General features: G+C 41.8%; 1 protein-coding gene across 1 annotated transcript in view; it reads right to left on the bottom strand.

Annotated features, from left to right (window-relative positions):
• NT5E (5'-nucleotidase, ecto (CD73)) overlaps window positions 1–11,862 on the bottom strand; it is a gene marked incomplete at its 5' end in the record, with an annotated part of 23,922 nt that extends 12,060 nt beyond the window's left edge. Inside the window, 3 exons of the mRNA XM_010086065.1 lie at window positions 1,430–1,618; window positions 6,912–7,134; window positions 11,734–11,862. Of these exons, the coding sequence (XP_010084367.1) occupies window positions 1,430–1,618; window positions 6,912–7,134; window positions 11,734–11,862 (541 nt within the window). The remainder of the gene's footprint in view (window positions 1–1,429; window positions 1,619–6,911; window positions 7,135–11,733) is intronic.
• Window positions 11,863–11,866: the final 4 nt, after the last annotated feature.

Consider the following 11,866-nt stretch of genomic DNA (forward strand, 5'->3'; position numbering starts at 1 on the left):
AGTAAGTGTTTGCGGCCTCTGACTTGCAGGTGTGTAAATGCTTTGTGTCATAAATTATTCCTGAGGCCAACTTCAAGAGATATTCTGAACTGTTTAACGTATAACTGTAACATACAATTGTTTCTCTTTAACAAATGGGATAGTAAAGGGTGAGAGCCCAGATGAGACAAAAAAGGCATGAGAAAGTGAGAGGAGATAAGCAGGAAGACGAGAGGATGAAACGGGTAGTGGAAAAGCTTTAAGTGGTTAAGTTCCTAGGGTACGTGGTACTACACCTGTGACTGGGGCACAATGGAAATTTTGCTGAAAATTATAGGGAGTTTCTGTTATACTCTCAACCAGTTAAGAAGTTTCTGCTAAATTTAATGAGCTACCTTTGATGATTAAAAAAAACCCCAGCCTTTCTTTTACTTGTGTCCTTACACACTGGCACAGGGAAAGCAACAGCACTGGAGATGCTGCTTATGGCAGGTTTCACATAAAGTAGTATCAGTGTGGAAGAAATCAGATCAACAATGCTTGATGTCTGCCTCTAGGGGAAAGAAGAATAAAGTCTGATATTAAAAGAGGGACTGAAAAAGACAGCAGAAACAGGAAAAGGGAGATGAACAGGCTTTATTTTAATGGCACCTTGAACATCCACAGCATTAAGGAACCTTTCCATGAGTTTGGGCATTTCATAGAATTATAGAATCATAGAATGGTTTGGGTTGGAAAGGACCTTAAAGATCATCGAGTTCTAACCCCCCTGCCATGGGCAGGGACACCCTCCACTAGCCCAGGTTGCTCAAAGCCTCATCCAGCCTGGCCTTGAACACCTCCAGGGATGGGGCATCCACAGTTTCTCTGGGCAACCTGGGCCACTGCCTCACCACCCTCACAGGGAAAAAATTTCTTCCTTATATCTAGTCTAAATCTGCCCTCTTACAGTTTAAATCCACTACCCCTCATCACTACACGCCCTTGTAAAAAGCTCCTCCCCATCTCTCCTGTCGGCCCCCTTCAGGTACTGGAAGGCCGCTGTAAGGTCCCCCCAGAGCTTTCTCTTCTCCAGGCTGAACAACCCCAACTCTCTCAGCCTGTCCTCACTGGGGAGGTGCTCCAGCCCTCTGACCATCTCTGTGGCCCTCCTCTGGACCTGGTCCAACAGCTCAACATCCTTCTTGTGCTGGGGGGGCCCAGAACTGGACACAGTACTCCAGGTGGGGAGCCATTTCTTGCTCATAGCAAGAGTGAGCTTCTGTGAGCAACTTCTTCCTCACAGACTGTTTTAAATTACTTTCTTCCATGGAAGTTATGGATAGGTACCAGCTATGAATATGGCCCTGTGCAGCCAGCAGTAAACAATATTTGTGAAAGTTCTCCAAGTTTAAAGAGAAACAGTGTCAGCTTTGCTTTATAAGCAACATTTTAGTCAGAAGTAACATACCTGTATAGAGAAATGTGTTTGTATGTCCTCCAATTACAACATCCACTCCTTTCACTTTTTGGGCAATATTTTTGTCCACAGTAAAACCAGAATGTCCTAGTGCAATTATTTTGTTCACTCCCATAGCAGTAAGTTTATTCACTTGTAGTTGCAATGCTTCAATTTCATCTTCAAAGATTATATCATCGCCTTAAAAAAAAAACAAAACCCAAACATTAATGTATTTACAAAGTACCTCAATTACTAGTTTAAAAAAAAAAAAAAAAAGTCGATATCAGATAATATTGTGTATAATTAATGGAACTTTGAATGTCAGTGGCTTTCAAATGCCCCCAGTTGGTTCAAGCTCCTGTTCTGATCTGATGTTCTCCAGTCTCTCAGGAGCACCTGTGTGCTTAGCCTAATACAACATTCCTGCACTGAGCTGTATATATTTGCCTATACCAAACAAGTTGTGACTCCATAAAGGAATTACAGTGACATCAACTGTAGGATCAAAAATGGAATGGCTTTTATTATTTAGCTAGAGAAAATAAACTAGATATGTCAGTAAGTGTTTGAGTACGAACACTTGTATTGTACTATAAAGCTTTATTTCTTCCCAATTTATATTTCTTTGAGATCTTCTGTCCTCTCCCAAGTTATATCTCTCTCTTTGTACTCCACACTCATCTCTTTCTCCCCCCGCCCCTCCGAGGCCTTAAACAGCAGCTTCTTCAAAGTCCTGCACTAAACTCTGAACTGCCTTTTTATACAAGTTATCTATCTCACCTACTGTGAGCCACTCTCAGTGATACCAATACAGCACAGCACACAACTGAGCTACCATCCTGAAATGAGAACATAAAGAACGGGAAGTCTGGAGAGGACAAACGTTTCCCAGACCACAATGTTGAGAAACTCACAATCTTTCTGCAAGGTTTCTGTGCCTGCTGAAATTACTCTAACGTGACAAACAGTTACAAGAGCACTAAACAAGCATGCACTTTTATCCTGGGTACAGTGTTTTGGGCTGCGCAAAAAGACTTCCTATGTAAGAGGCTAATTTATTTGACAAAGTTTTAAGAATAGAATTTAATAACAGAGGCAACAAACTGTAATCCTAAACATTCCGGTAAAGACAACCAAGTAGCATGTCTACCAGCTCCCCCTCTACCTAATTCCTCTCCTTCCTGCAGAGTTTTTTTATCAAACCATTTTGAAATATGCTTTTAAAGTCAAAAGATTTACATTATTTCATAACAAAGGGAGGAGTGAAACGAATTCACAATCCAGTGCAAAATGTCTCAGGAAATGAAGAGGAAGCTGCTACAATGGAAGAGATAAAAGAGGGTTACATAAATTGGTTCACCACCACACCCACTGAATAGTTCTGTTACTGCCAGAGGGAATCTCTGTACTGCACATTGCAGAGTGAATTGTGCAGCGCATCCCCACATTTTCTTCTTGTGGACCTCTTCTTAGAATCAAAGAGTCATAAGTTAATTGAGGTTGGAAAGGACCTCCAGGGGCCATCTAGTCCAAAAGCCACTCAAAGCAGGAACTCAAAGCCAGATGAGGATGTTCAGGGTCCTGTCTGAGCAAGCTGAAATTCCACAACCTCTCTGGCTAACCTGTTTCATGGCTTAATCGCTCTTACCGTAACAAATTTTTTCCTTACGTCCCACCATAACTTCCTGTGGTGCTACTTGAGCCCATTGTTTCTTGTCCTTTCTCTGTGCCCCTCTGGGAAGAGTCTCTTTCTGCCTTCCCCATAAACCCCCTTAAGACAGTGGACGACTGCACTTAGTTCCCCCTTAGCCTTCCTTTTCCAGGCTGAAGGAAGCCCCTCTTTGTATAGCCTCATGCTTGAGAGAAGCTGGGCCTGATGCAGGGCTACTGGGATAAAAGGACTCCTGAGAAACGCTCCGTGAGTGTAGGCCATTCACGTGCTCATCTCGCCACCCACGGACCAGTTACAACAGCCACGTGCACCACAGAGTGGGGACCAGTTCTCTAAAGACAGCTGAGCTCTCTAAACGAAGAGCGAGACACTGACTAGCTGTGCTGGCATGCAGTTGTCTGTAGGCTACCTTCTCCCATGACATGCAACCAGGTGGCCCATGATAGCTACACTCTCGCCACCAGCACCAGCTCTGTTACTCCTCTACGCCACTGCAGCCTACACACCGTTCACTGAAGACATATTATTATTAATCTTCAACCCATATTAAAACAAATAAATCTGCTTTCATAATGAGGGGGAAAACAAGGCCTGTCTCATGTCAATAAGCCCATCTCTCTGTCCTGGGACTGTTAGGGCAGGGCACAGGCAGCCACCGGCACTGGGGCAGGCAGCTGTACTGTCAACCCACCCACCCAGCCACTGCCTGCTGCCCATCTGGCCCTCAGAAAGGGGTTTCTGCTTGGGGGCTGCAGGGGCCTCTCGCACCCCCTTTCTGCGACCTAGGCATAGCATTTAACGCAGCTTAGTATCCTGGTTGTCTCAGCACTCGATGTAATTGAGTTGAAATGGGCCAGCAGGTTCAAAAGTTATACAGCAGGGGACTGCAAGAGCAATTGCACAGTGCTCATTGCTCTAAGAAACCAGGCAAAAAAGCAATATAATGCTTAGGACTCAACTATGCATTTTTCAAAACAATCTGATTTGAAATAAAGTGCTTATTTAAGAATTATTGCTCATGTCAGTATTTCACTTCTTTTTCAGGACATTAAGCTGATGTGAAATCCTCTTCTCTTTTTAGATGGGGTAGAGTTTCAGGTAAAACATTCGAACTGTGGTATAAATGAACAAGGAAAAAAAACTGGCTGCACATTCAAAATGTTATGTAAGACAGCCAAAATAAAGTGGAATAAATGGAATTTAAAATTCCATTTTAGAAAACTCTGCCAAGTTGATAGTTTAGTAAATACCTTTCTGCCTGTAGGGTTACAGAGTAATCAGCTTTGGGTTTCCACCTCATATGAAAAGACAGTGGACAAAATGAGGTATATTATTGCATAGCACCGAATGTGTACATAGCATCTCTTAGGACAGATAAAGACATTAACTATTTTGTGGGGTTTACAACATCATGGCAGAACTAAAGCAAGTAAACTGGCACCATCAAATACTAGCAAGATAGCCTTGGGATTATCAGTGCAAAGCAAACACATAGATAACTCTGTCTCCGTACCAAGTTATGAACAACTCTTGCGGAACGTGTTAAAATTGGCTGGGCATTCAGCTGAGATAGCTGTATACAGCAAAATGGAGGCGAACTTTAGAAAAACTGCCAATTGGCTGTAACCTATAAATTGTGCTAAGAGTTCCCCATCCCTACGGTTTCCAAGCAGTAACATTAACAGTACGTTCGGCAGAGATTAATTGTTCCTTCACAACGGAAACACTGAGATTTAAGGACTTTATGCTCTGTTCAAGTACACTGGTAACTGTTTTAAGCAGACTATGAAAAGTACAAGATGTAATTTCATAATTGTGTGGAAGTTATTGAGATTTAACAACAGAAGAAATCACACTCACAGAAGATATTAACGGAAGGTAGTCATGTAGGAATTAATGTTTCAGCATTTTCAAGCTTCCTACTTCCCTTGAGAATGCCCTAGTGTGCCAAAGCAATTGCTGCAGCGTCTGAGGAACCTGAATCATCTAGAAGCGTGTAGAGATAAGCAAGGTGCTGAACTTAAAATTCACAAAGCATCTTATTAATTGAATTAAGGAATTAATTATTTTGCCACCAACCCATCTCTGCCATGATTTTATCAGTCTGAAGGACTGCTAGGTCACGGGTGATATATAGTCACTGAGATATATTAACATATCCTGAATTCACATTTTCAAAGCTTCCAAATGTTCCTCCACACACTGAGAAGGCAAAGCAGAAAATTATAAAAACTATGTTCACTATAAATGTTGCTGTTAGAATTTGCCCTGCTTGTTGCTCAATTACACTGTGGGACATACTTAGCTGCTTCAGCTGCATCTACGGAGCTGACAAGTCTTCCCTTTGTAACAGTTTTTTCTAGTTCTGGTCTCTGTTATAACATCTCAGCGTACTGAGGCATTCAATACAATGTCTAGATGTTACTGCAAATGCATTTAAATGCTTAAGGAGAATTATTCCAACACTATCTGCATTTTCCTCTGGTAGATCTATTTGCAAGAAAGTTAATTTGATGACCTCACTGCACCGACACAATTGTTTGGAAGAAGAGCTGAGATCTGTTTTATTAATCCTTAATGAAGGACAATATTGGTCTCTGTCCATTTTTCAAACTTAGCATGATGTCAGATGACATCTACCCTCATGCCCTCAAGCACAGGTGAAATTCTACTGCCTACACAAAACACAGATCAATTTTATTTTTCACTGTTGGAAAAAAAAAGAAAGGACTCCAAAAACACATCACCATAAAATAAGAGTGAGATACAGAAGTCTATTCGGACCTCAGAGGTCCACTTCCTGATAGTTTAAACATACAGCATAAGAATTAAAAAGGACAGAAGGAACAGTTTTATATTCTAATACTTCCTCAAAGTATTGAACATTCCTTTTCTTAAGAAAGCTATGCATTACTTCTTTATTACTAAGCAATGGAAAGAAAAGTAATTATATTAAGTCCTTTTTCAACATGGAAAATGTTTTAAACCGGTGCTTAGGGCATACCTACTGCAGAAACCAGGGAAGAAAAGCCTGATTTTGTCAGAGAGGGGCTGAGCTTTGAGCAGGCAGTGACTCAGATCTCCTACAGCTGATTTAAATGTGTTTCTCATTTTATTCTACTAAAAAAAACCAAACCTCAGTAAACCAAAACCCCTTAAATGTTGGAAAAAATAGTCAGAAATTGAGAAGTCTTTTTCCTCATCTATTCTAATTTTACTCGTGAATGAAGCAATTGTGGTAAAAGCTGAATGGGTGTTCCTTCTGTTGTCTAATTTCTGGAAATATTTGAGAGGCTAAAAACATCTTGGGCAACTTCTGCTTCAAAAACACATACTGAGCTCTCCTTGCTTTTACAAGGACTTGAGCATGGAGGCATCCAAGAGCAAAATTTCAACACACAGAGAAATGTCTTGGTTTGAACACATTTCACTCTAGAGACAAACTGTATTCATATTTTAACATTTGTTTAAATAGATAAACAACAAAAAAATAAAAGAATATAAATTTAAAAACCCAAACAACAATAAAAACCCCAAAGGCCCCCCCAGCTCTCCTGCAAGCTCACTGACCTTCTCATATTCTTAGATAATTCAGTGATGCTAAATAATTCAGATCTGTAAGAAAATGGCTTTTAATGTTAACAAGTCTTCTCTAGTTTAAAAATCAGGGAGTTACAAAGTTGAATAAAACAAGTATATACTGATAAAGCAACAACTTCTCACTTTTCAGCTGAAAACATTCATATTTGTAATCAAGTAAGTGGGCAAGTAATAAAATAGTACCAAAGTATATAAACTTATATACTAAAGAGAACATACCTGGCTGTGAAAGAAAAGAAGTTTCATTTGTAGTGTAGCCAACAATTCCTACTGATTCTGAGTCAAAATGTACTATTTTAAAAGGATGAACATATTTCATCATTTCATTCCCTAACAGTGTTTTCCCCTTAATGTTTGCACTCAGGATTGTAAAATTTGCATTTTTAAGAAGAGGATCCAATAATCCGCTCACACCTTCATCAAACTCGTGGTTCCCCAAAGCCTGTGAAAAGCAAGAAGAAAATGTAAGACCCTACCTCCAATATTCAGTCTAAATACTCTCACACACGATAGGCACGGTATGTTCTAAGGAAGAGAACCCTCTCTGGTCTAAACCAGCACATTCCTGTTTCTCACAAACACAGCAGTGTTACTTTATTGTAGGTTTAGGTTCTTGCTTTTCAGACTCTCTTATATCAATACAGATGTGAAAATCAAAATCTAAAACCTATCTAAATAAGTGTTTGTAATCATATACCAAATTAAACCCACTGGTTTTTCATCCAGTAACTGCAAGAAAGAGAATTAACAATAGCCACAAAGGAAAATATTTATTTTGTGTACAAAAAATGCATTGTTTAAAAAAATACCACAGAAAATGTTAAAAGCCAATGACAATATTTGTTTTCTTTAAATAAAACATGCATTTTAAGAGTTTGTGCTTGGACTACAGTTTTTTAACATCTTTAATTCATATTTAGTAAGAGTTCCCGTGTGCTCTAACATGTAACATGAAAACATAATTTTCTAGCCATCATCAATATCATTACCTAGTGGAAGCTCTAACATTTATCAACTAAGGAGAATCTCCATAGACAACCCATAGTAGGTGTGTGCACACACAGGCAGGTGTGTGCATAACACTGTGAAGTGCTAAGAGGATCACACAAAATGAGCAGTCCAGTTTATTTATTAGCAGGGTAATACCAACAAGATGAGAATGTTTAGTTGTTCTAGGTTGCTCAAGCAGAGGACAATGGACTTACCTTAAAGGACCACAGAACTTTCTCCTACCCACCCGTTTTTCATGCCCAGCCTAAGTTGCCACATGCCTGTGCCTGCAAGTTTGGCAATAGCCAGCAAAGTCCCCACAGAGGCAACTTTGCAGAAGCACAATATATGCAAGAACTTTATAGCATGTATAGGTAGTAGTAAGGGAAAAGACGTATCTACGGAAACAGGGCACTAGAGTAACTTGGTACATGGTAACTTGGGACAAGTTCCCAGGTGACAACTGAAGCAGAACATGAAATCCTGAAGATTAAGTGTGGAAAGTCACATTCATCATCTAAAAAGACTTATATACCTCTCTGCTCTACTTAGATAAACAACCCTTATGTGTTTGTTCCAACTTTTATTGGCCAAACAGATTATATTAACCCTGATCACATGCCAAGCCAAGCAGGACCCTGAAGCCACTACAGGCATGGAAGCTCAGTATTTCGATCAACGAATTTTCAATGTCTTTCCTCTGGGGAAGACAAAGACTCCTGACTCCTCTGATCTCTACAGGCAGGAAGTCAATGGCCCCGTGGAAAAATCAGGAAATCAGCAGTAACTTGCACTGGCAGCCAACTGCTCCCGCTGATGCTAGTGAGAACGCTAATCACAACCGAGAGAAGGCGCCAAACTGCTTGCATGCTGCTGCAGCACTTTTCCAAAAGAACCAAGAACTATCTTTAAGAAAATATTGACTTAGGAAGATAAAATCCATTCCCGCTATATTCCACTTCTAACTGTATTCTAACTGCAATATAATTTGCTGTAAAATATAATTTTATAAAAAAGAATAAAGAAACTCTAAAGAAACTCATTTTGATGCTGATGGATGTTCTGAAAAAGACATCCACGGACTGGTAGAGCATCACAGAATGGTAACAAGCTATTTCCTTCTGGCTGATGCATACACCTTCTGTTTCTCCTAAATCTGCAATTAACCTCCCCCAAAAACCCCCCCAAAAAAAAAAGGTTGCAAATTAAATAAGAATTTGAATTGGATGTAGCTGCTATTAGCTTGTTGTGAAAAAACAAACAAACAAACAACCCCCCAAAAAACCAACCAACCATTTATGAAACCTTGTTTCTCTTGGCTTTATAACTTGCATTTGAATTATTTCATGTCCATTAGGATACAAGCTTTGATCAAAACTTTTCCCATGGTGTGGGTGGTTATAAAGTCTCTTGTTCATGAGAAGTCACTGGTGGCTAATAATACAGGGTTTTTTTGAGGCACCTCCTCCTCCGGGGAGGAGGATGGGTTCTTGTACTCTACCTTACTACCCTTATGCCCAGAGCTTTCAGGACCCTGTATCTGTGCAATATCCCTTCGCCAAATCTGAATCCATTGGCCAACATAAGTGTAAATCACAAGAAGGCATGAACAGAAATATTTAGGCACACAGCATGTGATCATATAATCCTCCTTTTCACAAGAAACCAGGCTAAAAATATTTCAGAATCAGGATACAGATTAACAGAAGGATGCAACTTAAAAGTAAAGCTAGAAGACTTCTATCACCCCTCCAATTACTGCCTTTGCAGTACTTAATTTGGATTTTGGTGTTAATTACCCCAAAAAGCAAGGCTAGTGCCAAGAAAATTTGGAAGGCAATACCTAGCTAAACAGGAGAAAAAAGGCTTGAGGTGATAACGGGCATAGATGAGAAAAGGGCAAACGTGAAAAAGGAAATTTGTCCCATTCATGGAACAAGCCTCTAATGCTGCCAGGCTGCCCTAAATCCTCCTATGGCTCCTGCCCCCATACTGTAACAGCTTCTATGACTCATGTTCCCTCCTCCATCTTCTTTGTAATCCTACTCCTGTGTTTTACTTCTAACCATTTCAGTAATCCCCACCCCTTCTGTGAGGGATGTGACTTCCCAAATTTTGCTTAAAGAAACACTAGCTCACCCTTCTGCAGTATGGCTCTTACCTCACTCCCTGTGACCCCCTGGACACCATCCCCACTGCATGGTCCCCTAGGTCCACAGGCAGAAGAATCTAAAAGGACGCTGCAGTGCTGCTCAACACTCAGCAACTCTGTCCTCAGGCTCTTTGGTAGCACAGAAAGGTGCTGATGTCTCTGTAGCTTGTCAGTTTGTCCCCTTCTATCTGCTGGCAATATTCAAATTAGAACATGCAGCACCTCTATAGAGAGCAAGTGGTTGACTACTTCCTCTAAGGTTTTTGCATCCAGGTTTTTGCATCCAGTACAAGCCTCTGGATACCCAGCATGGTGTGGAATTTTTTAAAATCTTATTCAGATGAAAAAGCTCATGGGATCTCCTAACCAGTTTGCAGATGCTTCCTACATAACGTGTTTCCTAAAACTGAACACTAATTCAACACTGCTGATTCTGCCTGAAATAATTTCTTCTTGTGATACAATCAGGAACTCTATAAGCTCCCAGCCTGTCCATGAACCCATCAAACCAGCAAATGCAAGCCTGAGAAATGACAGCCATAAGCAAACTTTGGGAAGAAAGGTAGGAAAAAACACCTCAAGCTAATTCTGCACTGCAGAACCCCAAAGTGCTCCCAGCTCTCTGAGGACAAGTTGTCCTAATGTGCACGCTCCTCCCCATCACCACCCAGAGGGAAAATCCTGTTAATGTTAGTTTTATGATTAGGAAACCATTTGTTAGGCCATGTGAACAGGGCGCAGCATCCTTCACAGACCTGTCTGTCTGGTATGAAGTGTGTTTAGCCTAGGAGAATGCACTGGGGCATCCCCTTCCTTCTGTAGCTGTTCTGAGCCAGAGGGAAGAAACGGGTGAAGCCATTTTTACTGGGGAAAGAAAAGTGCAGTCCTTTCCAGAAAAAAGCAAAAAAGATGAAGACAGACGATGTGACATGTACAGAACATTTTCCCCTCAAGCTGTCAATTGGGATGAAATAAATACACTGTCACTCTCCAACAGCAGTAACTCTCAAACGTTAATGTTAATCTCTCTCCTCCTTCCTGGGGTTGTATGAAAGCAAAATAAGCCATGATAATTCTTTACATTTTGATAGGCGATTGCCCTGAGACAAAGGATTTAAGGGCATGGACTGACATCCCTCTATCTCAGTCTCAAATTCTTCTACCTTCCTCTCAGCACTTGGATGACCGAAAGAGACAGCGTAAAGTTGCAGGACTGGCACCGTCTCAGAGAGCAGCCTCACAAGTGCGCTGTTATAGTCCCTGAGCCACTTGCACACAGCCCCTTACATCATGTTGTGACCCCAGCTCTGGTGGGACTGGACATGACCAGGCTGGGACTGATGAAAACTAAAAATCCTCACCCTTTGAAACAGCACTGCCAACACTTGCATCTGGCCCTTCCCGAAGGACCAAAGCCAGCATAGCAGGCTGTGAGCCTTGGCCAGGGTTAACCCCTCCATCACAAGCCAGGCTCCCTGCCTGGCTTTTGCTGGGCTCACTTCCATGCCTCTGCTGATGCCTCTCCAACAGAGCCCATCCAGCCCCTGCCCACTCCAAGCCCCTGTCTCTCCCAAGGGGAGCTCTTTCACAGCATTCCTGTCTTTTTCTCTGTGTAGCCTTGGCATCAGCACCTGATTTCTGGCTGCCTGCGGGGCTGCCAGCTCAGGACTTCATTCAGCCAGGTGTCCTTCACCAAGTGCATCACTTCTCCTTGCTTACCTCCCACTCACCTTTGACCGCGATTTTAACGTGATCTACAGCCTTCTCTGATGTAACACTACGCACTCAAGGAGGCGACAATGCAAAAAACGGTAATAGAGGAGGAAAGAGAAGAACAGACCCAGCACACCAAGCCTGCCACCGCGCCTCTCGCCACCTCCCCCTCCCCGTCCGCTTTACCATGGCATCATAGCGCAGGAGGTTCATGAAGTGGACCACCTCCCGGCCCTTGAAGCGGGAGAACCACACCGTGCCCTGGTACTGGTCCCCGGCGTCCAGCAATAGCACGTTGCGGTGCGCGGCCCGCTCCGCC

The sequence above is a fragment of the Pterocles gutturalis genome, unplaced genomic scaffold (genome assembly GCF_000699245.1).
Source record: "Pterocles gutturalis isolate BGI_N339 unplaced genomic scaffold, ASM69924v1 scaffold43665, whole genome shotgun sequence".
Taxonomy (NCBI): domain Eukaryota; kingdom Metazoa; phylum Chordata; class Aves; order Pterocliformes; family Pteroclidae; genus Pterocles; species Pterocles gutturalis.